This window comes from Orbicella faveolata, unplaced genomic scaffold (assembly GCF_042242905.1).
Source record: "Orbicella faveolata isolate gen_17 unplaced genomic scaffold, um_ofav_v1 contig_36, whole genome shotgun sequence".
NCBI classification, from domain to species: domain Eukaryota; kingdom Metazoa; phylum Cnidaria; class Anthozoa; order Scleractinia; family Merulinidae; genus Orbicella; species Orbicella faveolata.
Genome location: NW_028301565.1, coordinates 15,325,150 through 15,349,529, shown reverse-complemented (window position 1 = coordinate 15,349,529; position 24,380 = coordinate 15,325,150). Strand labels below are relative to the sequence as shown.

At 38.9% G+C, this 24,380-nt stretch overlaps 4 protein-coding genes and 1 pseudogene across 4 annotated transcripts; 3 read left to right on the top strand and 2 right to left on the bottom strand.

The window, feature by feature from the left end:
* Positions 1-420: 420 nt before the first annotated feature.
* Positions 421-3,086, bottom strand: LOC149102394 (uncharacterized). The gene is made up of 2 exons (XM_089275423.1): positions 2,500-3,086; positions 421-1,052 (listed from the first exon to the last, which is right to left on the bottom strand). Exons 1-2 carry the CDS (start codon positions 2,812-2,814, stop codon positions 921-923), a joined length of 447 nt encoding a protein of 148 aa, XP_089131549.1. The 5' UTR covers positions 2,815-3,086; the 3' UTR covers positions 421-920.
* Positions 3,087-3,833: 747 nt separating this feature from the next.
* Positions 3,834-4,434, top strand: LOC149102393 (uncharacterized; annotated as a pseudogene).
* Positions 4,435-6,120: 1,686 nt separating this feature from the next.
* Positions 6,121-10,026, top strand: LOC110055987 (uncharacterized). The gene is made up of 2 exons (XM_089275523.1): positions 6,121-6,807; positions 7,427-10,026. Exons 1-2 carry the CDS (start codon positions 6,148-6,150, stop codon positions 7,574-7,576), a joined length of 810 nt encoding a protein of 269 aa, XP_089131649.1. The 5' UTR covers positions 6,121-6,147; the 3' UTR covers positions 7,577-10,026.
* A 4,735-nt stretch (positions 10,027-14,761) lies between these two features.
* Positions 14,762-17,309, top strand: LOC110055917 (uncharacterized). Its single transcript, XM_020762345.2, has 2 exons — positions 14,762-15,538; positions 16,263-17,309. Exons 1-2 carry the CDS (start codon positions 14,777-14,779, stop codon positions 16,404-16,406), a joined length of 906 nt encoding a protein of 301 aa, XP_020618004.2. The 5' UTR covers positions 14,762-14,776; the 3' UTR covers positions 16,407-17,309.
* A 542-nt stretch (positions 17,310-17,851) lies between these two features.
* LOC110055916 (prostaglandin E synthase 2-like) lies at positions 17,852-23,708 on the bottom strand. The gene is made up of 5 exons (XM_020762343.2): positions 23,203-23,708; positions 21,551-21,744; positions 19,326-19,526; positions 18,817-18,931; positions 17,852-18,696 (listed from the first exon to the last, which is right to left on the bottom strand). The coding sequence occupies exons 1-5, from the start codon at positions 23,668-23,670 to the stop codon at positions 18,562-18,564; spliced, it is 1,113 nt and encodes a 370-aa protein (XP_020618002.2). The 5' UTR covers positions 23,671-23,708; the 3' UTR covers positions 17,852-18,561.
* Between the last annotated feature and the right edge of the window lie 672 nt (positions 23,709-24,380).

The following is a 24,380-nucleotide window of genomic DNA, read 5'->3' as shown; positions in this document are numbered from 1 at the left end:
GGCTATGCTAATTGGGACTTCAGGATGAAAATGTTCAAAACCTCTTTAGGATTGGCTTTAGCATCATTGTTTGAATTCTTCCAAGACTCGTGGGGTCAGTTCCTCATTTCCTTCTCTGTCTTAACAAAAACTTCACAATATTTACACAACTATAAGCGAATTGACGCAAGTACCTTGACGCGAACCGTTTGGCATCATCTTCTAGAATACTACCAAGATAAAAATACGCAACTCGGCTCGTTTCAACATTTGCAACGAAGTGACTATAACGCTATACAGAAGCTCATTAAGTAATTACATATAAGTATAACAGATAACTTCTTAGAACTAAGCATTACATGTATCATATTTTTACGTTTCATTCGCGCCACTCGCCTCTCCTTCCCATCTCTCCAACTTGAACGGTGACAAATATAATGATTAAATGAAGTTTGTCTTAGTTTATTACATTTTCTATATTTTCCTTTTTACATTTTGTAGACGAAAAATATTTAGGTAAATGGCGATTGTACAGCAATATAATACAATATAGTGCAATATATACTAATACAATATAATAAAATATATAACAACACTACTGTGATATAATAAGTCCATTGATATCCATTGTGATGAGCACAAGGAATAAGTTATCCAACTGAGTATGGACTTGGTGACTGCTCCTTAGTCTGGAATCTCCCCGTTAATCTTTCCGGTTTGGTTGTACCTGCCAGAGGCGACGCCTCCACCGGCTAAGCTCTCAGGATCATAGAAACACACAAGCCCCTCCACCACGGCAAGGCGGCAGTCCAAGAGATCAGAGGGGACGTCTACAGATGTGAATAATACTTACAAATTGAATACTGAAAAATTAATGGTGACTCGTATTTCAACCTACTGCATCTTAGTCTGTCGCATAGTAGCGACAAGTTCCAAATTGTCTACTCCATATCAACTCGATTTCCAATGAACTTGATGTTTATGTTTTCTTTCAAAGATTCTTTAATAGATGGCAGCACAGAGCCATTATTTGTAACTTCTTGCTTCTTGCTGATGAATTCATCAAAAGCTTTCTGTTATAAACAAAAAAAGGAGAAATATTTAAGCTGACAATGAAATCGAAATGGTCTTCTACACGGTATCTTATAAGAAACTAACAATTAAAGAAAATTGCACATGCATATTTCAGATGAAGGAACTTTTAATTTGACAACATGAATTTGGAGATCAAAACACTCCTACGAATTAGAAAAAGTATTAGAATTTTGCGTGGTAAAAAAACGTGGCTACCAATTGATGTTGCAGAAAAAAACTTGAAATCGAATAAGTAAGGCTCGAGGGAGTATTTTCGACACAAAAATTAGCGAATGTAATAAACGACTTTTCGACATTGCCGGGATGTCATTGTCAAGAAAATGTATAGATTAGTTTTTGCATCATAAATAGATCTACGGTTAAGTGGCAAAATGCGTTAAGTGACAAGAAAGCACGAAAAAGTGACTATGAGGAAACTTGGACGTTGAAATTAGCGATCCGGTCCATGTTCATGCATGATTTGTTTGATTCTTTCTATCCATAGTGAATTGTACTAGGGGCCATTAGTATTCCCGACTTCAACTCCTGACTGCAGGGACTGAATACTACGGATTCCAGCAGCCACCGGCAGTTTTTGTGACTTTAACTATATACTGACATGGTGTATGAATCGAATGGTCACGTACATGACTATGGGATGCCTGCTGAAAGGGTTCATAGTTTAGCAGATACACGTATTTACACCTCCATGTTAATCGGGAACAAATGACAAGGGTTTTAAAAACATTGTCTGACTATATGAAGTGAACCTCTTTAATGGGCGAGCGTTGCTTTGTTAAATGACTTGAACCGTGTCGTTATCCAGTTACAAGGAAATGCTTTGCCTGTTTTTCCATCACGTCTCTCTTTTAGCTGTCCTAGCTCCCTTCAGAGAACCATATGTGCAATTTAACGGCGTATCTTTTTTACCAAATTACTTCCTTAAACGATATATGTGGGTTTCTACCGAGAAGTACAGAACATTTCGAAATTTGCATAACTCTACCTTTTATCGCTTTTCTGTTCTGCTTATTCAAGCATGTTTTACTGAAAGAAGAAACGTTGACTACTCTTGGTTCCATCTACTGAAATTTATGACTCACTTTTTCCTTTTTTGCCAAGCACTATAAACTACTGTAAACCCACCGAGTAGTGCCTAAGATGATTTTACCCCATAGTTGCCTCATAACTATATCGTTTCAAGGAATACCAGCACTGATGCAAATTGCTGTATTGTTGCGATGTTTTTAAGTGATCTGTGAGATTAGTTTTGATTCTGCTTTCCAGTCAGTATCGTAAGGTAACTTATGATATTTGACATCACAGATAGATATTGGGGATTTGTTTAGTATCCTTTACTGATTTGTAGACTTTTACTTCGTTATGTTACAGCAGCAAGCATCAGATCATGATGTTTCCGTGTGTCAGTTCGACTGATTTACTTACCAGACCGCCGTTATCAAGCATCCACTGTGTTAGAAACTCGCTGGCCCTGGTCTCAGAGAACATACTGACATAATAACCATTTTCTGCTAAATCGATTGAACTGAACGAAGCGTACAGCTCACCCATAATCACCAATGAAGATATAATCGTAGACCATAATAATTGTGAATCCAGAATCGCGCTATCCAAAGCCCCCAACATCTTACTATTGTCGTTAGCTTGTCTCGATACTTCCAAGACCGAAGAGATCAGTTCCTGATTCCCTTCTCTTGTGGTAACCAATAACTCTACAAATTTCGTATATCTACTAACCATTTTGATACAAACACCTTGTCGGAAACCATACACAAACTTGATGTAATCCTCCACATTACTACCAACACATATACGTAACTCGACCCGTTCTAACTCTTCCAGAATATCAGAACGAGAATCACTCCTTAAAAACTCTCTTAGCAGTGACAAATTAGTACAGGACAGCTTAAAATCATTACATAGAAACTCGATTAACTTACTGCGCCTTTCAATAACATGCGAATTCTAAAATTCAAAGCTCAACCGACCAATACGTTTTTCGCAACCGTCAATCAAATGTTCGGCGGCTCCTCCCAACTTCCAACTGTGTTATCTGAACTGCGCTCAACGATTTGATTTGATCACCGCGCGCTCAGCAGTAATGGGAAGTTGGGAGGAGCCGCCGAACATTTGATTGACGGTAGCGAAAAATGCATTTGTCGGTTGTGCTTTGAATTTAAGAGTCCGTATGTTATTGAAAGGCGCAATAAACATATCACCATCACTACTTAAGTTGACATCTAACTTTGACTCAGGAATAATACCTACATACCAGTGCCTAAAAGCCTCTCGCTCATCCCTACTTAATGGCCTAATACAACGTACTACGAAACCCTTAAAAATGAACAGCAGTTTCAACAAGTAAACGGAGAAATGATCCCTTTCAATCGAAAGATGGCTGCATGATAGCAAACTCACGATTGAAAATTCAGGGGAAGCTGCAAGAACTGCGCAAGATCATCCTTGACGCTATAGTCCAAAAATAACTCCATCCTCAGAACCTCTGTTTCTTTTGGTCACGTGGTCTGCGAACTCGCAACGACGTTTTGTAACGAATAGCACTGGGGACCAAAATGGCATAATTTTTGCCCGCATTGCAGGCCTATGTTTCGACTTGAGTGGCTATGGGCCTTCTTTTTCTATAAGATATTGATTCCCTATCAGGGCGTTTTTTTTTTTCAGTTCCTGAATATAAAAGTTCAGGTACATGCATTCATTCTAGTGGCCTTGTCTCTGTCAAACGAGGATAATATAATAACAATGCACTTCCACAAGATTATGCTGCTCACACTACTCAAAATCTGGACCGAGATCAGCAGCAAGGACTTTGTTTATACTACTCTAGATCTGGTCTGATTCTCGTGGAAGACACTGGAATTTTTTAACTGACTTAACTCCATTTGAACATGCTGGAATGATTTCGTTGGAAGACATAGCAAGGTGCGTCAAATAAAACGGTTGAATCTTCTCAAACTGATGACCGAGTTTAAAATGGAAAGGAATCTAACGGTTCTTCTAGATTTATACAAGAGAAAAGGACTTGGATTGGAAACGTTAGGTCATTTGTCGAACTGAGCAAGAATTTCAAAAATTGAAGGTGTTACATGGTTTCGAGGAAAGAAATGGTCGTAGTAAGCAATCTTCCCCTTGGCGTAAACTGTCTAAACTAAACTATGCTAATTGTTGTCGTGGGAGAAATTATTGGGGCAGCTTCAGCGAACGGCAAACGTCACCAGAATCAGCAACTGGTGGAGATGTGTTCCACTGCGGCTGAAGAGCACAATGCAAGAACTGGGAAGATGTAGTGGCCAAGCTAATCTAATGTTATAAACCATTTTAACAGTTTAAATACGCAAACCCTGGCATGCCACTGCCACTTTCATGCTACTTCCACTACCAACGGTGCTGACACTTCCACTCACAATTGTCTACCACTACCACTACCAAATCATTACCAATGCCTCACCACTGCTAAAGCCTGAGTCTATTTCTACTGCCGGCCTCTTTCGCTACCACTACCACTATCACAACCACTAACATGACCATTGCAGAAGCCTTCGAAATTTGCATAACCGTTTTCTTCTTCATGCATGAGTATCAGTTGCTTTTCTGCTTATTCAAGCATGTTTGAAAAAAGTATCCATATTTTGACTACTGTCTTATGGTTCTGGGTACTGAGGCTGGTTCAGTACTTTCATAGTTTTTGCCAGCTTCTAAAATATGAAACTGAACTCAAGCAGGTTGCTTGGTCGACTTTAGGAGCGACAAAGAATGATTTCAAACAAGACAGTAGAGGATGGAGCCTCTTCGGTGTTTCCAATTGAAAGCAGTTATTTCTGTCAAATATGCATATATAAATGCCGCCATAGCAAACAATACGGTACGCCCAGAAGGCATTTTAAAAATATTATACTTTACAGCCTATACTGAACCCACGCGTTCAAACTAAGTAATTAATTATACCATCAACTTGGTATTTAATCCAGAACTGTACGTATTCAAGATACACTCGCACTGATGCAAATTGTTGGATTGTTGCCGATGTTTTCCCAAGTCTTTTGCACAACTTGTGTTCTTTGAGGACCTTTGATATCACGACTATCTTTTGTAAATAATCACTTCTATGACTCGGTATTATAACACCACTTAACGAGTATTTTGTATGCGCACGTTTGATAACTTACGAAACCGCCGTTTTCAAGTGTCCGGCGTCCTGTGAGAAATTCATCAGTTCTCATCCGTTCCGGAAAACAGACTTACGTATAAATAACCGTCCTTCAATCGACTGGGCTGATTAAACTGATATACAGCCAACTAGTTACCACCAATGAAAACATAAATATAGGTCAGGCTGATTGGAATTTCAAGATAAAAATGTTCAAAACCTCTTTAGCATCATTGTTAACTTGCGTGAATCGTGAGGTCAGACTCGTGAGGTCAGTTCCTCATTTCCTTCCCTGTCCGGCTAACAAAAACTCCACAATAATCACACAACTGCAAGCAAATTGACACAAGTGCCTCTGACATCATCTCCTGGAATGTTTCTAGTAGAAATAAGCAATATACGGTCTCGCTTAGTCCAACATTTGCTACGAAGTGATTAACGCTCAACAGAAACTCCTTAAGTAATTACATATTAGTAGCAGACAACTTCTTATCACTGAGCATTATCATTATTATGCATTTAAATTCGGGCACAAAACAAGATCTTTAAACAAATGTGTAAACCATGCTGAAGGGGGCTAAAAACGTTTTGAAAACCGGTGGGTCAGTGATGATACGCCGATAGCGCCGATACTTAACCGATGGGCGAGACGTTTTCAGTGTAGAAATTGCCGGTCTTTTACGCCATAACAGATTTACAGATTGCCGGAAACACCGCGTATGGATAAAATACTTTGCAAAACATCCGGGCACTTGTTATCACACAACAACTCTCACTTTTGCTCGAGCGGTCGCCTGGGACGATCCATTAAACACGTCATTACATTTTCCTATTTTGGTGTTGTTAAACATTCTGGGGTATAAAATGTTGGCATGCCGACTCGTCTAACTGTTACTTATTCAGCCGCCATGACACCATTAACACGAACGATGACTGACAAACTTCTACAAGATTACAACAGTGTTTTACTTAAAATTTCATTTAAATTAGATGAGGAACATCAAAAGAAGCTGCTACATTACTGCAATGGACTTATTTCGAAACAGGTTACTGATACAATTGATATATTACGTTCTTTGGAGTACAAGGGAAAGATTTCGTGGGAAGATGTAAATTTTGTGAAAGAAGCTATGCGTAAAATTAATAGATTCGATATTGTTAAAGAGTTGACCGAGTATGAAATCAAGCGGGATTTGACACTTCTTCTGGATTTCTATGCGAGGAAGATTCTAAACTTGGATTTACATTGCTGTTCTGTATCTGTGAAAAGAATAGTTGGACATTTAGTAAGACTTATGGAGGTCGCAAGAGACAAAGTTGACGTCACATCGATAAGCTTAACAGTAGAATGTTGTAAAGACATGAGGAAAGCGTTAGTGGATTTTGAAGATGAGATTGACTGTGGTGAACTAACTTTTTCCTGGAATGAATTTACTATGCTCGTTGTTATCGCCGGAGAAATCATAGCCGTCGCTTACAATAACGAAGGACTACAAGCACCAGTGACGGACTTGTGTTCGACCGCGGCTGATGAGCTCTGCTCTCGGATGACTGAACTAGGAAGTTGGGTAAGCTTAGTAACGAATTACAGTTTGTATAAATTACTCTACGTTTTGCTTAGAAAGCGAAATCGCACGCTAAGCAGGCTCTATTTTGAATCGTCATTTTGCAATCGATTTGTTTTGATATAGTTTTGCGGCTGGTGAATTCGGCTGGTGACAAAATAGTTCAATACTTATGTGATTGGTTGGGTCTTAACACGTGATCCGGTATAACGAAAGTGATAGAAAGACATATGGCGGATGTCATTTTAGGACTTTTCACAAAACTGACAGACATTTTTTTTGTTTTAAGTGGCGCTAGTCAACTATAGTATGTCAAGTTTTGATGCAGTTTCAGTTACAGTACGTTAACTGAGAAGAATAACCACAAATGAGAGTTCTGGAGAGAAGTGACGCATTACCTGTGTTACCTGCATATGTCGTGTTAAGTGTTACACAATGCGATGTGGAACGATAGAGCAATCGTAAACTTTCATCAGTGCTCACTCGCATTTGCAGATTTCAGGTTATGTTGCAGCCTCAAGATTTCGCAATCACATTTTTTCTCCTCAGTAAGTTAAGGTTATATACTTGAAGTAGTCAAGCGAACTAAAGAAATTTTCATTTTATTTTATTTTATTTAAAGGAAGATTTCTGTATCCAAGTGAAGAAGATATATAATCGAGTTTACCATCATGATCAGCAGAACATGGAATCCAACCCTAATTTGTCTTTGCAGAAGCAAAGAGCTGAACTAGTTAAACGGTTAGCAGATACCTTCTGCTTTGCAATATAGACTATACTCATAAATAATTACATAACTCGACGAGACTAACAAGTACAGACAAACTGATGAACCCCTTTCAGAAAAAAAGAAAAAAAATGAAAAAAATGGAAAATACGTTATACGCATTTCATGAAATGAAAAAAGTGGAAAATAAGTTATATGAATTTCAGTTGCGAAAGCAACAAGTATTAGAAATGGTTTGTAAGATTTTAAACTTTATGTCAGTGTCAGCTTGGCCAGACGGCTGAAGTTATATGGATTTCAATTGGGAAAGCAACAAGTACTAGAAATGGTTTGTAAGATTTAAAACTTTATCACAGTGTCAGCTTCGCCAGACGGCTGAAGTTATATGAATTTCAATTGCGAAAGCACCAAGTATTAGAAATGGTTTGTAACATTTAAAACTTTACCACAGTGTCTGCTCGGCCAGACGGCTGAAGTTATATGAATTTCAATTGCGAAAGCAACAAGCATTAGAAATGGTTTGTAACATTTAAAACTTTACAACAGTGTCTGCTTGGCCAGACGGCTGAAGTTATATGAATTTCAATTGCGAAAGCAACAAGTATTAGAAATGGTTTGTAACATTTAAAACTTTACCACAGTGTCAGCTTCGCCAGACGGCTGAACTGAAGTTATATGAATTTCAGTTGCGAAAGCAACAAGTATTAGAAATGGTTTGTAAGATTTTAAACTTTACCACAGTGTCAGCTTGGCCAGACGGCTGAAGTTATATGAATTTCAATTGCGAAAGCAACAAGCATTAGAAATGGTTTGTAACATTTAAAACTTTACAACAGTGTCTGCTTGGCCAGACGGCTGAAGTTATATGAATTTCAATTGCGAAAGCAACAAGTATTAGAAATGGTTTGTAACATTTAAAACTTTACCACAGTGTCAGCTTCGCCAGACGGCTGAACTGAAGTTATATGAATTTCAGTTGCGAGAGCAACAAGTATTAGAAATGGTTTGTAACATTTAAAACTTTACCACAGTGTCAGCTTCGCCAGACGGCTGAACTGAAGTTATATGAATTTCAATTGCGAAAGCAACAAGTATTAGAAATGGTTTGTAACATTTAAAACTTTACCACAGTGTCAGCTTCGCCAGACGGCTGAACTGAAGTTATATGAATTTCAGTTGCGAAAGCAACAAGTATTAGAAATGGTTTGTAAGATTTTAAACTTTACCACAGTGTCAGCTTGGCCAGACGGCTGAAGTTATATGAATTTCAATTGCGAAAGCAACAAGCATTAGAAATGGTTTGTAACATTTAAAACTTTACAACAGTGTCTGCTTGGCCAGACGGCTGAAGTTATATGAATTTCAATTGCGAAAGCAACAAGTATTAGAAATGGTTTGTAACATTTAAAACTTTACCACAGTGTCAGCTTCGCCAGACGGCTGAACTGAAGTTATATGAATTTCAGTTGCGAAAGCAACAAGTATTAGAAATGGTTTGAAACATTTTAAACTTTACGTCAGTGTCAGCTTGGCCAGACGGCTGAAGTTATATGAATTTCAATTGCGAAAGCAACAAGCATTAGAAATGGTTTGTAACATTTAAAACTTTACAACAGTGTCTGCTTGGCCAGACGGCTGAAGTTATATGAATTTCAATTGCGAAAGCAACAAGTATTAGAAATGGTTTGTAACATTTAAAACTTTACCACAGTGTCAGCTTCGCCAGACGGCTGAACTGAAGTTATATGAATTTCAGTTGCGAGAGCAACAAGTATTAGAAATGGTTTGAAACATTTTAAACTTTACGTCAGTGTCAGCTCGGCCAGACGGCTGAAGTTATAGGAATTTCAATTGCGAAAGCGACAAGCATTAGAAATGGTTTGTAACATTTAAAACTTTACGTCAGTGTCAGCTTGGCCAGACGGCTGAACTGAAGTTATATGAATTTCAGTTGCGAAAGCAACAAGTATTAGAAATGGTTTGTAACATTTAAAACTTTACGTCAGTGTCAGCTTGGCCAGACGGCTGAACTGAAGTTATATGAATTTCAGTTGCGAAAGCAACAAGTATTAGAAATGGTTTGTAACATTTTAAACTTTACGTCAGTGTCAGCTCGGCCAGACGGCTGAAGTTATAGGAATTTCAGTTGCGAAAGCAACAAGTACTAGAAATGGTTTGTAAGATTTAAAACTTTACCACAGTGTCAGCTTGGCTAGACGGCTGAAGATATGAATTTCAGTTACGAAAGCGACTGATATTAATAAGATTTTTAAGCATATGAACCCTGTTAATGCAACATCAATGAGGTTTATAACCTACGAATACGAATTAATATTATGTACGGTTAAAATATGAAAATTATCCACTTGGCGGCTTGGATAATTGTTACATTTAACGGCATAACAAATAACATTTGAAACGGATTGTCATACAGAGGTTGTCATGTAAGTGTTCAACTTCATAACTTTCAATAAACTGGATGTGACGTTAAGATATTTCGTGGACAATGTGTTTCTATTTCCTGGAGTATTCTGCCACATTTCATATACAGGGAGGATCATGGAGCAATTTGAGAGTACGATCTTATTTGCAGGGTAAAAAATTACATCCGCTTTCAGTGTTACGTGCATAGCAACTATCTCTCGACATGCCATCTTTCGACATGCTATGTAACCTGGCCTACGTCAAAATGTAAGCGCAAGTGTCTTCTTTACCGTCGAACTCGACTTTTAGTCATAAAAGATCGATTTATTTGACATCAAATTAAGGCTAGGAGTATCAAGAAAGCATTATGTGAGGGATAAATCGACTGCTTTGAATGTTTACATCTTTCGAATATCAACTGAGCGGTAGCGGCCCAATTCTACCGGAAGTCACTATTGAGAGCCGATCGACTACACTATTAAAAATCATTTGCATTATTCCGTAAATCGGGAGTCCACAATCTTCTTCATTCATTTGAAGTCAGTAATTATCATATACTTGTCATTTGTTCCGTTAATAACCGAAAAAATTGCTAGTTTCACAGGTAAACGGTATTTCAGCCGTTTACATAGCATGTCGGCGAAAGATGGAATGTCGAGAGATGATCGAAAGATGTCGCCTATGCACGTAACACTGAAAACGGGTGTAAAACACGGGATTAAGACTTGCAGGTCGAACGCCACGAAGTGCAATTTGCTTTGGCGATGACATTTGTCATCAATGCCGGCAGCCTGCCTGGTGGGGGGCGGGGGGGGGGGGGGAAGGGGAGGGAGGGGGAGAGTGACTCCCAGATAAAAAGGACGGGGTTGAGAAGAGCTACCAAGATCCTGCTTTGTGAGTGTGGCTTGAAATTGTTTTCACCTCTAAGAGGTACCATTTCTAAAACAGCACATTATCTCCTATCATATTTTTCGGCTTAATACCGTAAAAGGTACAGCTGAGGCTGAGCACCCCAAGAGGTATCAAAACTGCGTTTTTAACCCCTAAAAGGTACGACGAGTACCACCGCCCTTTTATATGGGAGTCCCCCGGGCAGACCGGTGTTGACCATTTATACACCTCATATAACAAGTCTAGTTTCATTTTACATCGTAGCACTTCCTTGACAGACGCTTGATCATAGAATTATTTTCAACTCCAGTACGCGGAGTAGGGATCAGAAAAACGTTTGGAAATTTAGGTTTTAAAGAAACTGCTGTACTCGATTCCAGCGAGTTACAGTTTCATTGTTTTGCTCTCTATATACATTCTCTATCGCATTGAAACGGCCCCAAAACTGCATGGAAACAAACGTAACCCACAGAGGAGTCGAAGTAAGTCGTTTTTATTCACTTTCTTTTCCATATTTCGAGCTCTCACATACGATCGTTACTTAGCTTTTATTAACCGAGCAGGAGGTCTGTATGGGAGAATCTTGACCAAGGTCGTGAGTACAGACCGAACGCAGTGAGGTCTGTACACACGACCGAGGTCAAGATTCTCCCATACAGACCGACTTAGCTCGGTTAATAACATGTTTATTATATGGCAAAGAAGAAAACTTAAATTTGTTTAATGTAACTGGTTTGCTGACATTTTGCTTGCAAACGGTGATGAGCTTAACTTAAACGTGCTGAAATTTGCTCGTCCTCTTTACTTTTTTTTTTTTTTTGTCATCGGGCTTTTTGGCAGTTCTATAAATGATTGAGCAGAAAATAAAAGAAAATGGTGAACATTTTTGTATTTTAGTTTGCTACTTTTTCAACGCAAAATGAAACCGGTCTAGATGGCGGTCTAGATGAGAAAATCTAGACCGCGGTCAATATCGATTTCAGCCAATCAAATTCGTAAAATCGGTAGTTCCCAGTGCTTGTGAGACACAGCCATATAATAAATTGCCATACAAACCGTATATTTACATTGTTACGCAATGCCATATATAGAGGATATTACACGGTGGTGAGAAGATATGGATTTTATGTTCGAGTGGTAAACCGTTGTCTCTCCTCGTAAAGGAGCTAGAAACAACGGAACAACGGTTTCGAATAACTTCACTAAACGGCGTCAGAATGGCTTTAAAATCGGCACAAGAGACAAGTACGCGACACATTTGAGGTAAGGAAACATTATTTCAAATGAGATAGTTATCTACACAATTGTTTTTACGATCGGTGATTTTCCCATACAATTCTCTATATACACAAGCTGTCGCATACACCACGTATTTTGAGCTTGGGAAGCCTGTGGAAGAACTTCAATTTCTTTGCGCTGGGCTAGTTCCAAGACGAGTTAAAAGAGGTCTGACTCTTTTCCGTTCTTTGGAGGATGCTGGGAAGATGTCCTGGGTCGACGTTACCTTCCTGAAGGAATGTTTACATGACGTTGGAAGAGAAGATTTAGTTGTGAAACTGACTGCGTTCGATATAAAAAGAGACCTTTCCATTCTTCTCAATTTCTATGAAAAGAAGAGGAATGGATTGCATCCCTTTCTCCAGCCATCGGCGACGAACGCGGCCGAGTATCTCGTTCAACTAATGGAGGGTTTTCAAGGAAGAGTCGATGTTAGAGGAATGCTCGGAAGCTCGGGCAAGAACCCCAAAGATCTTTGGCTACACTTTGTCTTTAAAAATAATAGATTTTCAGTTGCATAAATTGATTGATCAATCGATTAAGTGATTGATTAATTAATTGATTGATTCGTTGATTCATTCATTTATTCGTTTGTTATTTCGCGGTATTATGTATTGAATAAAAAAATAATATTTTTATACTTATCTAAATTGCAGGGCGATTTCTCTACGTATGTGAAGGAGCGCCACAATCTGGTGTTTCGTAGACACGACATTGGAAGCAGCCGGCCTAACTTGTCTTTGAAAAGACAAGTAGCCAATGCGATCAAAGAGCTAGAGCGTTTAGTATACAAGTTATGATATGAACAATTGATAACAATAACAAATAATACCGTTTGCATACAATTTTGGATATGAGTAAATGATGATAATGACAAAGTATTATCGTTTTGCATACAAGGTTTGGTATGAACAATTGATAATGATGACTAAATATTATGTACTTTTAAAATATGACAATTATCCACACGGCGACTTGGATAATTGTAATATGTGATGTTGTTATATGGCTGTGTCTCACAAGGACTGGGAACTACCGAATTCACGAATTTGATTGGCTGAAATCGATATTGACCGTGGTCTAGATTTTCCCATCTAGACCGGCACCTAGACCGGTTTCATTTTGCGTTGAAAAAGTAGCAAGCTAAAATACAAAAATGTTCACCATTTTCTTTTATTTTCTTCTCAATCATTTATGGAAGTGCCAAAAAGCCTGATGACATAAAAAAAAAAGGTAAAGAGAGCAAGCAAATTTCGGCAGGTTTAAGTTAAGTTCATCGCCGTTCGCAAGCAAAATGTCAGCAAACCAGTTACATTAAACGAATTAAATTTTTTTTTCTTTGCCATATAATAAACATCTTATTAACCGAGCTAAGTCGGTCTGTATGGGAGAATCTTGACCTCGGTCTCGTGTACAGACCTCACTGCGTTCGGTCTCACGACCTCGGTCAAGATTGTCCCATACAGACCTCCAGCTCGGTTAATAAGAGCTAATTATAAAAAACCCAAACATGGATTGTCGTATGAAGGTTGTCATGTAAATGTTCAACTTTATAACTTTCAATAAAATGGATGTGACGTTAAAATGTTTCGTTGACAATGTTTTTGTTTCCCTGAGTATTCTGCAATACTGCATGTAATTTATATAGATGGAGGACGATGGAGCAGTTTGAAAGTTTGGTCATTATTGGCGGGGCACATTCGGTACATAGGCTTTGTAGGTCGAACGCCAATCTTCACTAGCTTGTTCTGCACCGTCGCACTGCCTTGACAGATGATTGATCATGGAATCCTTTTCAACTCCAGTGCCCGAAGTATAGACCAGAAAGTCGTTCGGAAATTTAGGTTTTAACGCAACTGTGACTGCTGTGCTTCGTGAGCAGGCAAGTTAGAAAATATACCAGAATACTGACAGTGTAACAAATCCCTTCCTCTACACAAATCGACAGTACCAGAACTTCTCGATGACATTTGCCTAAATCAGCAAACTTGTGGTGATTTTCACAGCTGATCGCTTGAAACGCCTAGCTAACGTAACAGTAAGAACTGACTCTAACGTCACGGAAATCTAACCAAGTTGACAAAACCTACAGGCCACACCTATCACCCTTCGCCCCCAACACACACCCGTACACAATATCTGTAACTCGTATGTAGTCCTCTCTGACCTGGTTATAGTTGTAACGCATATCATCAAACCTGGATCCCTGGAACTTCACGTTGAAGTCGAGAAACTAATCGTTTAAGCATTTCGTACATTTGCCGTAGTGCTTTTCAAGATTTGAACGTTGTATCTACATAGATAAAATAAAAAAGGGAGGAATCATCGGATGAAAATCTTACTACCTAAGATGACTTCTAACTTCGACTCAGGATTTATACCTTTACAACAGTCCTCAAAAACCCACTCGCCGATCGAAACTTAACGGCCTAACACATTGAAAAACAAACTGTTTGATAACATATGGACCCTTCAGCATAGAGTACACGGGAGAAAAGAACGCTTTCAATCTAGAAAAGTGCAGAAAGCAAATTCAGGGGAGGCCACAGGAACTGCGCATGATCATCATCGACTTCATCGTCCAAAAATTTACTTCCGTACGCCTTGCGGGCCTATGTTGGTTTCTTCTTTCTCTTTTTTTTTAAGATAGCAATGCCCAATCAGGATGGTTGCTTTGCAATTCCTGAATATAAAAGGTCAGGTATGCCTTCGTTCGGTCTCTCTGCCGCCATAGATGACACCGCCATGTCACTAACGACTAACGAGGGAACTAACAGTAAACTCCGACAAGCTTACGCTGCTATTCTCCTTCAGATTGCTCGCAAACTGGATCGAGAACAACAGCAAGAGCTCCGTTTCTACTACTCTAGATCTGGTCTGATTTCGGTGGAAGACACTGGAATTTTAACCACACTAACCTCTCTCGAACACGCTGGAATGATTTCGTGGGAAGACGTAGGAAGGTTGACTGAAGGTCTGCGTCAAATACAACGCCTGGATCTTGTTAAACTGTTGACCGAGTTTGAAATGAAAAGGAATCTAACGGTTCTTCTGGATTTCTACACGAGAAAGAGGCTAGGATTGGATTCATGCTTTCGCTCGGACTCTGTGCAATCAACAGCTGCATATTTGTTGACGGAAACTGTCCGAGAAGGATTTGATATCACAAACATTAGATCACTGGTTGAATCAGGAAAGAGCATCAGAAAGGTGTTGAATGAGTTCGAAGAAGAGATTGATCGAAGTGAATTTTCTTCTCCTTGGAGTAAACTCACTATGTTGATTGTCATCGCCGGGGAGATTATTGTGGCAGCTTCAGCGGACGGGAAACGTCACCAGAATCACCAACTGATGGAGATGTGTTCCATCGCGGCTGAAGAGTGCAGCTCACGGATGACAGAACTGGGAAGTTGGGTAAGCTTAAAATGGAATTTATAAGCTTGTTAGAGTCTATTTTTAAAGTCACCGTAAGATTGACAAAATGGCCGTTCTTGTTGTTATAGGACTGCGCTACTTATCCTTAGCGATATTTCCAAAGCGAAACCGAAAGACCCAACGCGGCGGAAATGGTTTGACGTCAGCTCTAGATCTATAAATATCATAGAAATCGTCCAATGAGGAGACGAGACTATTGTTTAAATATTCGGCTGTGATCGACAGCATGTCTGAAAACAAAGATCTATGAAAATAATACCCAGGAATAATAGAAGTCCACGTCGAAAACAAATAATCCTGTGAATTTGTGGAACAATATTTTCTGTAGACAATTTAAAAACTTTACTCTGCTACAGAATCCGAACAATGTAGTAAACAAAGATTTTTCGCGAAAAAAAATGAAACGGCAAAAATGGACCTCAAGGATGAAAAGAGAGAAATGTTTTATCGATCCCATGCTTAATGATCATCTGACGTTACTTCAGAAACACTTATGAGTATATGTGAACAAAATACGGTCGATAATTTAATCATTTAAGTTCTGAATTTTAGACTATTCTGTCAGGCAGAAAAGCCGTTTGACCATCTTGTGCTTTTTCATGTAATTAGTCCCTTCGCAGGAGCGTTTCAAATCGATTATCGTTTGACAGAACAAGAAATTCAACGAATTCAGTCCTTATAAAATATCCTTCTTTTCCGGCAGCAAGATTTCTGTCACCATGTGGAGGAACGATTCCAACTGGTGTGGTATCAACAGAATTCAGGGTCCGATCCCAGCAGTTTGCTCGTGAAGAAGGAAATTGCTGACGTGGTTCACAAGCTGAAGGAGTCCAGCTTTTTTCAGTAGACAAACATCTAGTTAGGTCTACACCAACCTGCATAGTTGGTGGTGTTTCTTGCGTGGATGAAAAAAAGTCTGCGAGGAGAACGGAGAGGAAATGTCTGTCTCCTCTCCATTCCTCTCACGATTCATGTTTTCATTCCGCAAGAAAACCACCAGCTATGTGAGGTCTTTCCTTCCCTTATTTTTTTATTCCACCTTTGCTTTCTGTCTAGAGTGACAAGACAGTGACAACAAAAAATTCAAAAAATACTAAAAAAAACGAAAAAGAGAAAAATTGAAAAAAAAAATGGAAAATGAGGTTTTGAGAAAAGGATTAACATCGCAAAAAGATTTATGCTTCGAAATGAAAAACAACTTACTATTATTTGAATATTCAGAGATGGAGGAAATTTATACAACTGCAAAAATATCGACTTAACCATTTTGAAACTTATGAATACTATTGATGCAATTTGAAGACTTCCAGATATCTTATATTGAAATAATGTGACGAAGTTTGAGAGGATAACATATCTCAAGAAAAAAAAAGTGAAAGAAGGACAAAACATTACCAAAGAAAAGTTAAGAAACCAAGTGCAACAAGAAACAAACCCAAGTGCAAAAATACCAATACTTACGACTTATGGCGGAACAAAAAACGAAAAACTTACAACTTATGGCGGAACTAAAACCAAATACTTACAACTTATGGCGGAACTAAAAACAAATACTTACAACTTATGGCGGAACAAAAAACAAATACAGAAAACTTTTATGGCGTGACAAATAAAATACAAAGAAATGATAAAGGAAACACAAGGACACTAAGATTCACAAAAGAAACAGGATTGACTTTACAAGTTGTGTTCTAAAGTTTAACAATAGAACTTTGAACTGAATAAAGGGATTGACGTACTTTCAAAAGAATGGTCTTGACTGGTGTTTATATATAAATACTTGTTTACCCTTCAACCTGTGCTGTCTAGAGAAGATTTGGGTGGCGATTGAAGTCTGTTGGTGGACACTAAAATAACTGCTTCAGACAAGCTTTGCCTATTTCTTCCAGACATTCACAAGGAATCATTGCATCGATTTACTGATTTCCGTTGGCTTTGAGTCATCCTGGTTGGGTTTTTATTGTTTTTGAAAAAATGATTCCAGGAAAAAAAACAAAAAAAAAGGATTCCTGGATTTTCCAGGAGTAAGTCGAAAGAGAATTTTCAAGTAGGTGTTCCTGGTCTCCTAGTTTCCATGAGCAACGCAAACCCTCTCTAAATAATGAGCAGAAATTAGAGCAAAAGAGGTAAGGTTATTCAACGACGGTTGTTTAGAAATAAGCAGTCTTTTTTAGGAGATCGAACGTTCTGGTAGTTGCATAGTGCCCAACCGACCCTACCATGCAGCGGTTTAGAATGCACATACTGCTATACGGGTCTATGAGGTCTCTGTATTGATTATGACAATCACGATTTCAAAACTTCACAAACTGTATTTCACTAAACTTTACATGTTAAGATATTGGCTGCATTTCTCAAGATTGTACGCTGACCCGTTAACCAGTTCTTCATATTCCTTTAATAAGGATGAAATACTTAATGGTGAAGCTTCTATGCGACTAGCTTCTTGGCTCTCTCCGTTCTGCACAAGTTCATTAAGTAAACTCGTTCGTTACTCGTTCAATAAATCAGTAGGGTAATCATCACACTTCCTCAAACTAAATAAGATGAATGAAAAGAGTGAAGCCTGAGACTTAATATCCCTTTTCTGGAAAGCCAAGTTATATCACTTTCACAATGTTAGCCGTGATTAACATTTCATACACTGCTCCTACATTTTAAATCATCACTATATACGTTATAAAGGACTGAGCACAGTTTTAGAAGCACCTAACATTTTTCGGATTGCACATTCGCTGCTGGTCGTCTTTATCAATTCAACATTTACATTATTCGTTAAATTTGGCGAGGATTGCACCATGCAAAAACAGTGCCTGCTTTCACTTAATGACTGAAGCATGGTTCGGTCAAACTTGATGTGCGCTTAAGCCGTACGCTGTACGTTGATTTCAAAACTTAATATTTAGTTCTTGCCGTCTTCGCGTGATTCACGATGAGTTTTTTGCTTTCGCGTTTTATTTCTGCACGTGCAGTATATCGATTTTCGTGGTCAAAGTCAGATGTCAGATATTGTTTGCTCCAGCGTGTGTCTGTACGGCTTGTTTGACCCGATCGTACCATGGCTTCATTGTTGTGTGCGTCATAAGATCTCGAAATGCATCGAGTCCTTCCAAGCCACTCAATACGCCATACACTGCCTAAAAAGAACAAAACAGAAGGCCGTTTATAAGTATTGACTGAGTGAGAAGAAAGATGGACGTGGGCAGATGACCGAGCAAGATACAGTATCTAAAGTTAATTAATACTAAATCTTTTACCAAGTCAGCGAGATTTGGTGCACTGCCTCCCATGAACTTCCTCTTGCCTACAGCCTTCATCCATTTTTCTGCCTCCTCATACATAGCTTCACGGACATTATTTTTGATATTGTACCTAAAGAGAGAAACAAGTCATTGGCTAAGAATTAAAGACCAATGAAGTCAGATAGCCCACTAACACAAAACAATACCACATAAAATTCATTTGCGGCTACATGCATGCGTTCTATAGGGCATAACCTTACAGCTGTTTCAGATTGCCTTCTACAATGCATTTCCGAGCCTGCATAAACATGTCTCCCATTGAGTGCTAAATTCTTTCAAAATTAAGAAATGCCTGCAGTTTAACCTCAAAACTTCAGCTGATAATGAAATTGACAAAGATCCCCTTTTTGTCTAAAGTTCATTGTTGTGTGATTTGGAATTTCTGACTTGCATGGAAAAAAAAATCATCTGTTTTATTATAATAGGTTGAAGGAAAACTATAAGATAACGCAAAAAAAGCGTACTTGTTCTTCACATGTTTTCCAACAAAGTACATGACAACTGGCCCAGCAAGGTAAGTTGTGTATTTCTCAACAGTGCCAAAGTTGCTTTGCTTGGTAAAGTACTCAAAAGCTTGCATAGCTTCTGATGCTGTGCGGTAGATATTCGGTGACAGTGTATGAACAAAAGTATTGTCAACCCATTTCCGCCATTTTCTCTCTTCCCTACACACAAAAAAAGCAATATTGTCATCAGTAAGTCCCAATAAGCGATTAGTTATTTGCGGCTAGCCTGCAATATAGGCGTATTCTGGTGAGCGAGTGCATTTTGATCAAGCAAGCACCATCCTGGAAGAGGCTTGGGAAGAGGCGAAAAAGCATTCTAGGTAGTATGAGTACAAATCTACTGGATCACGAGCTAATACCGACAACTTGTGAACACACAGAAAACACCTGCACTGCAGGCTATGTGGTGGCCTGCTAATTTGCACATTTGATTCTGGATAAAGTGTTCCACGCTTCAATACTGCCCAGATTCATTGTGTGCGTTCTAGGGAAGACACCTAACACTCAAAGTGTCTCTCTTCACCCAGATGCATACAGCTCTGCAGTGAGTACCTGTTAGGATCTCACAGAACATGAGAAAAAAAAAAAATTGCCAGATGGTGTATGTGGACAAGCATCTTATACAGGAAAAGAGAGCGGGAAGCAACACTCCTCGAAGTCAATCAATGCTAAAGACATTTTTCTCCTTCATGAGGGCCACTTTTTCCTGAGCACAAACTTTAACCTCATCCTCTATTAGATCAGAAGAATGAAAAAGCCTTCCACCTTATGAAGGTAAAATAAGTTGAGTGAGACAAAACTATTCATCCATGTAACCTACACCAACTGGGCAAAAGAAAAAAGAAAACACCCATGTATGCACTGTAGGGGAGACTTTGATGTCTGCCTCGGAATCCAACATCTTTCTAGTTTACAGAAACTGGTTTCCTTACTTTAATTGCAATAGACTGTTCCCAGCCCTCTATTTTCTCGCATTTTTATTTGATCTTTGAACGCCCAGATAGGATCGTGAGAGAACTGGATGCCAGCGCAAAACGGAAGACTTGACTGGGTGGGGGGTGGGGATCAAGAAAAATATTTTCTCTATTTCTTCTTGCTCCCTTTGCTCACAAACCCCACCCCCCACCCCTGCATGCTTCACGCTTGCTTCGCTCCCATTTTGTTTTGCGTGCGCTAAATAGAGAGGCTGTGAACAGTCTATTATTGCAATGTCTGCAATGTTTCCTCTATTTGACTGTGGCAGACAGTTTTTTTTGTAGATATATTGAAGTCTATTTTACAAAGAGTTAAGGTGATTCCTTAGTATTGCATTGCGCATCCCTACTGCGCACAATTTTCACATCTTTAGCTCACGCACATGAACGTGTTCGTGTACAAAACAATAATAATAATAATAATATTTATACAGAGGGCGATCTCACATAAAGTGATTTTCAGAACGGCCCTGTGGAAATATTATAAAATCGTAAAAGCTATACAAAACAATGCTACTCAAATGTGAAAGATATGATATAAATAAAAAATGTTCAGTTTGAACAATATTTGTTTTTCCAAACCTGAATGATAGATAGTTAAAACAAAACGTAAGAGATTTCCCTCAAACTAAGCTCGATAGTGAAATAAATGCTCCTTTTCTCTTAAACAAGCACAGTGACCCCCACTTTTTATTTCATAATTTCAATGAGAACAATATCCTCAATAACTGAGAAAAAAATTAGCAGAAATCTATGGCTACTTTTTTGGCAAATGAAATAAATACTACAGAGGGAGACATAACAGGCCCAACAGCGCATGTCCAAATTATGTTTCCTTTAAAGGATAAAAAATGCAGGGTAATTGAAGACATTTTTTCTGGGACATGGCTGAATAAACAATCAAAGAAAGTTAAACTCTGTGTGATATAACACGCTGCATTGAAAAATAATCGAGCTTATTTGTTGCGCACGGACCAAAAGTCACCTAAATAACCGTATTTGTCAGCATTGTGGTGTGAAAACAAGCCCAGTGACCCCCTCTTTTTACCAGGTTGTTAATATCTCCTTGTGCTGTAACAACAGCATACCAAGTTTCATCGGAAATCTATGGCAGGTTGCTTTACTAGGGAATCACCTTAAGTACTAAGACAAACTGTAAAATTATTATAATTTCAATTTTACTTAATAATAACATGTTCGTGAACCTACTTTCCTTTCTCCATGGATGGCTTGTCCAGGGATTCTCTGTACATGATGAAATACTGGTTGGCATATTCTGTCTTTTCCTTTCCATCAGATCCTTGCATGGTCATTTCAGGGTAGTAGTTTAAGATCTGTTCCAAGGAATCTCGTCCCAACATCAAAGAGCGAAGAGCACTAATGATAACTGATGAGTCATTGATCTGTGGGGAATATTATTATTACAAGAAAGTTCAGCTAAAATGACAAAACTGGCAGCTCTTCAAGTTAATACATGTATAATACAAATATTCATATGAAGAGTGCCCCCGGGGGGAGGGGGGGTAACTCCCATATATTGGCAATATAGTTATGTGCCCTGGGATAGGGTATGGTTTTAGAGGTTCCTGATACTTAAATATATCATTTTTGCCCCTAGGTTGCCCCTGTTGGCATCATGTTCCCGGTGTGATCCTTAGACAGGGTACCTAAATAGACCAATTTCGATATATTAAAATTCAGCCTGACACAATAGACCTCAGCACGAGTCTCTGGGGAATAAACCCCACAAACTCTGTAGTTATTCCCCAGAGCCTCGTACTGGGGTCTATTTTTTTAGGCTGAATTTTAATATATCAAAATTGGTCTATTGTATCAACTAAAATCCCAGTGCATAAATGCCCAGCTAAATGGAAAACAAATTCTGTGCCTGATACTTAACTTACACCACTGAAATGAAATAAAGTTGACCCACTTACACCATTCTTAGCAGAGTGTCATTTTTCGGAATTGTAGCTTAAATAGGGTATCAATTTACGTTTGCTTCACCCCTTAATAGGGCCAGGTTAAAACCCTTTGCAGCACACACCTATCCAAAATTTAAGGGAGTACCCCTTCCCTCCTCCGAGGAAGAGTTCCTAGTTTTGTCATTTTTTTTATATGTTATGGATTTTTGCACATTATGCAGTGTGGACCTCTATGTCCGTTTGCTAAACTGAATCAAATTGCTTTCTGCTAGTTTGTTTGTTGTTTTGTTTTTTGGGGGGGAGTAATTATTTCAAGGTCACTCATAATTTTTCACATATTTTCATTTCCAATGTGTCTTACTCTCCAAGAAGAGGTGGTCAAATCTGCCCCTTAGAAACTGCAGTGGTTGATCTGATCAAGGGGCGAGTAGAAGGGAAAGAGTGCGCAGTGCACTTACAAGGAAGGGCGCATGTTCACTTTGACCTCCCCCTCCTTCCCCATCATCATGCATACTTTATTGTGATGCTTTTCAGGAACTGCACTCCCTTTTTTAATGACTCCATTTAGCTTTACCCCCTCACATCCCCCAGTCCCACCTCCTGGCCAACAAGAAGTAATCCAGAGGGTGTCCGTACACTTTAATCAATGCCAGATTACTTAGGAGTCCCCTGGGTGCACACCAAATCTTCCAGTCTTTCTTATGGGTCACTTTATCCCCCTGGTATGAAGGAAAGTGATTGCAGTACATTTTTCACACTTACCTTCCCTTATCTGTGGCATTTTCGGGGATGAATTCAGAACATTTGACACAATTTTGTGGTCGAAATGGCGGAGCTCTACATTTAACGTTTTCTTTATTAGGGTCCAAAAAGTAAAATCCTCAGCACATTATACAAGAAGTTGACTACAGTGTATCCCCCAGCTGAATGTCTTACCTGCTTGTCATCTGCGATAACGATCGGGACTTTCTTGTACTTGGAAAAGCTGATTTCTCCTTTCCACAAAGGACTCACCTCCACTTTGTTATACTTGATGCCATGATAATCAAGAAACGCTCGCACTTTACCGCAAAAAGGACAGTTCTGGTATTGATATAAAGTAACTGTTAATTCTGAAATTCCTTTCTTGGGAACCGTTTCTAAGCCGGTCTGAGAATCTGTGATCGGCCTAGCTTTTACAGCAGTGGAAAACAACATGCGGTACGACACAACCGCAGAAAGGCTTACTCCACAACTCGCAGCCAGAATAACCGCGAATCGACGACTTGTTCCAAAGGCAGCTGACGCATAGCTACTTGAGCTGACTAGGCATCTCTGCATATAAATGCTCCCTCTGTTTAAGATCGATTTACTCATTGCTGAGTACATATATGTCCCAAGACGACACGCATCTCTGGCCGCCATGTTTATTTTCCTTATGCAATACCTTGTTCCCGGGACTTTTCGACCGCAGAAATAGAAATGTTCGTCATGTAAAATACCTTGAACTGTGCTAGATCACAATGTAGTCGACGCCCACTGGAGAAATTTCAGTAATCCTTGTTACTTCCAGTTGGGCTGAATCCCAAGATTTCCTGCGATAATTTATGCCTGATCGCAGCACAGGTCAAGTAGTGTTCTTACAATGTCATGGCTCAACAGAACGTTAAAGTAATTTCTTACCAGCTTTATTTCCTAACAAAATCTCACTGAATTTTGTCATTCATTTATTCATCCTCTTTGCTCCGGTGAGTAGAGCATGAAGGATCCGGATAAAGATTAATCCGAGAACCTGCATTGTGACTGATATATAGACAACAGATGCAAGGAAAATATGACATATTTTTTCAGATGTCCAATATTAAGACATCACATCTGTTGTCTATATATTAGTCACAATGCAGATACTCGGATTAGCCTTTATCCTAAGTTATGTACTGAAATTATCTGCGGTTAATGTCGAGGAAAAGGTCGTTGTTATTCATCGTGGTAGATGGATCAAAGAACACGACAGGGATATACCTTTTTTTAAAACAGCCTCAGGACAAAGAAAATTTTATTACAGAACTATTGGACTTTGGAACAATTTAGACCCCTTTTTAAAATCAAGCTGTTCGGTTCAGGTTTTTAAACGT

Excerpts from the sequence above, each read along its gene's own strand:
- LOC149102394 (XM_089275423.1), bottom strand. The coding sequence starts at position 2,814 with ATGGTTAGTAGATATACGAAATTTGTAGAGTTATTGGTTACCACAAGA. Across the intron at positions 1,053-2,499 it reads TGCTTGATAACGGCGGTCTG|AAAGCTTTTGATGAATTCAT; the intron begins GTAAGTAAATCA and ends TGTTTATAACAG.
- LOC110055987 (XM_089275523.1), top strand. The coding sequence starts at position 6,148 with ATGACACCATTAACACGAACGATGACTGACAAACTTCTACAAGATTAC. Across the intron at positions 6,808-7,426 it reads TGACTGAACTAGGAAGTTGG|GAAGATTTCTGTATCCAAGT; the intron begins GTAAGCTTAGTA and ends TTTTATTTAAAG.
- LOC110055917 (XM_020762345.2), top strand. The coding sequence starts at position 14,777 with ATGCCCAATCAGGATGGTTGCTTTGCAATTCCTGAATATAAAAGGTCA. Across the intron at positions 15,539-16,262 it reads TGACAGAACTGGGAAGTTGG|CAAGATTTCTGTCACCATGT; the intron begins GTAAGCTTAAAA and ends CTTTTCCGGCAG.
- LOC110055916 (XM_020762343.2), bottom strand. The coding sequence starts at position 23,670 with ATGGCGGCCAGAGATGCGTGTCGTCTTGGGACATATATGTACTCAGCA. Across the intron at positions 21,745-23,202 it reads TTATCGCAGATGACAAGCAG|ATCAATGACTCATCAGTTAT; the intron begins GTAAGACATTCA and ends TATTCCCCACAG. Across the intron at positions 18,697-18,816 it reads CACCAAATCTCGCTGACTTG|GCAGTGTATGGCGTATTGAG; the intron begins GTAAAAGATTTA and ends TGTTCTTTTTAG.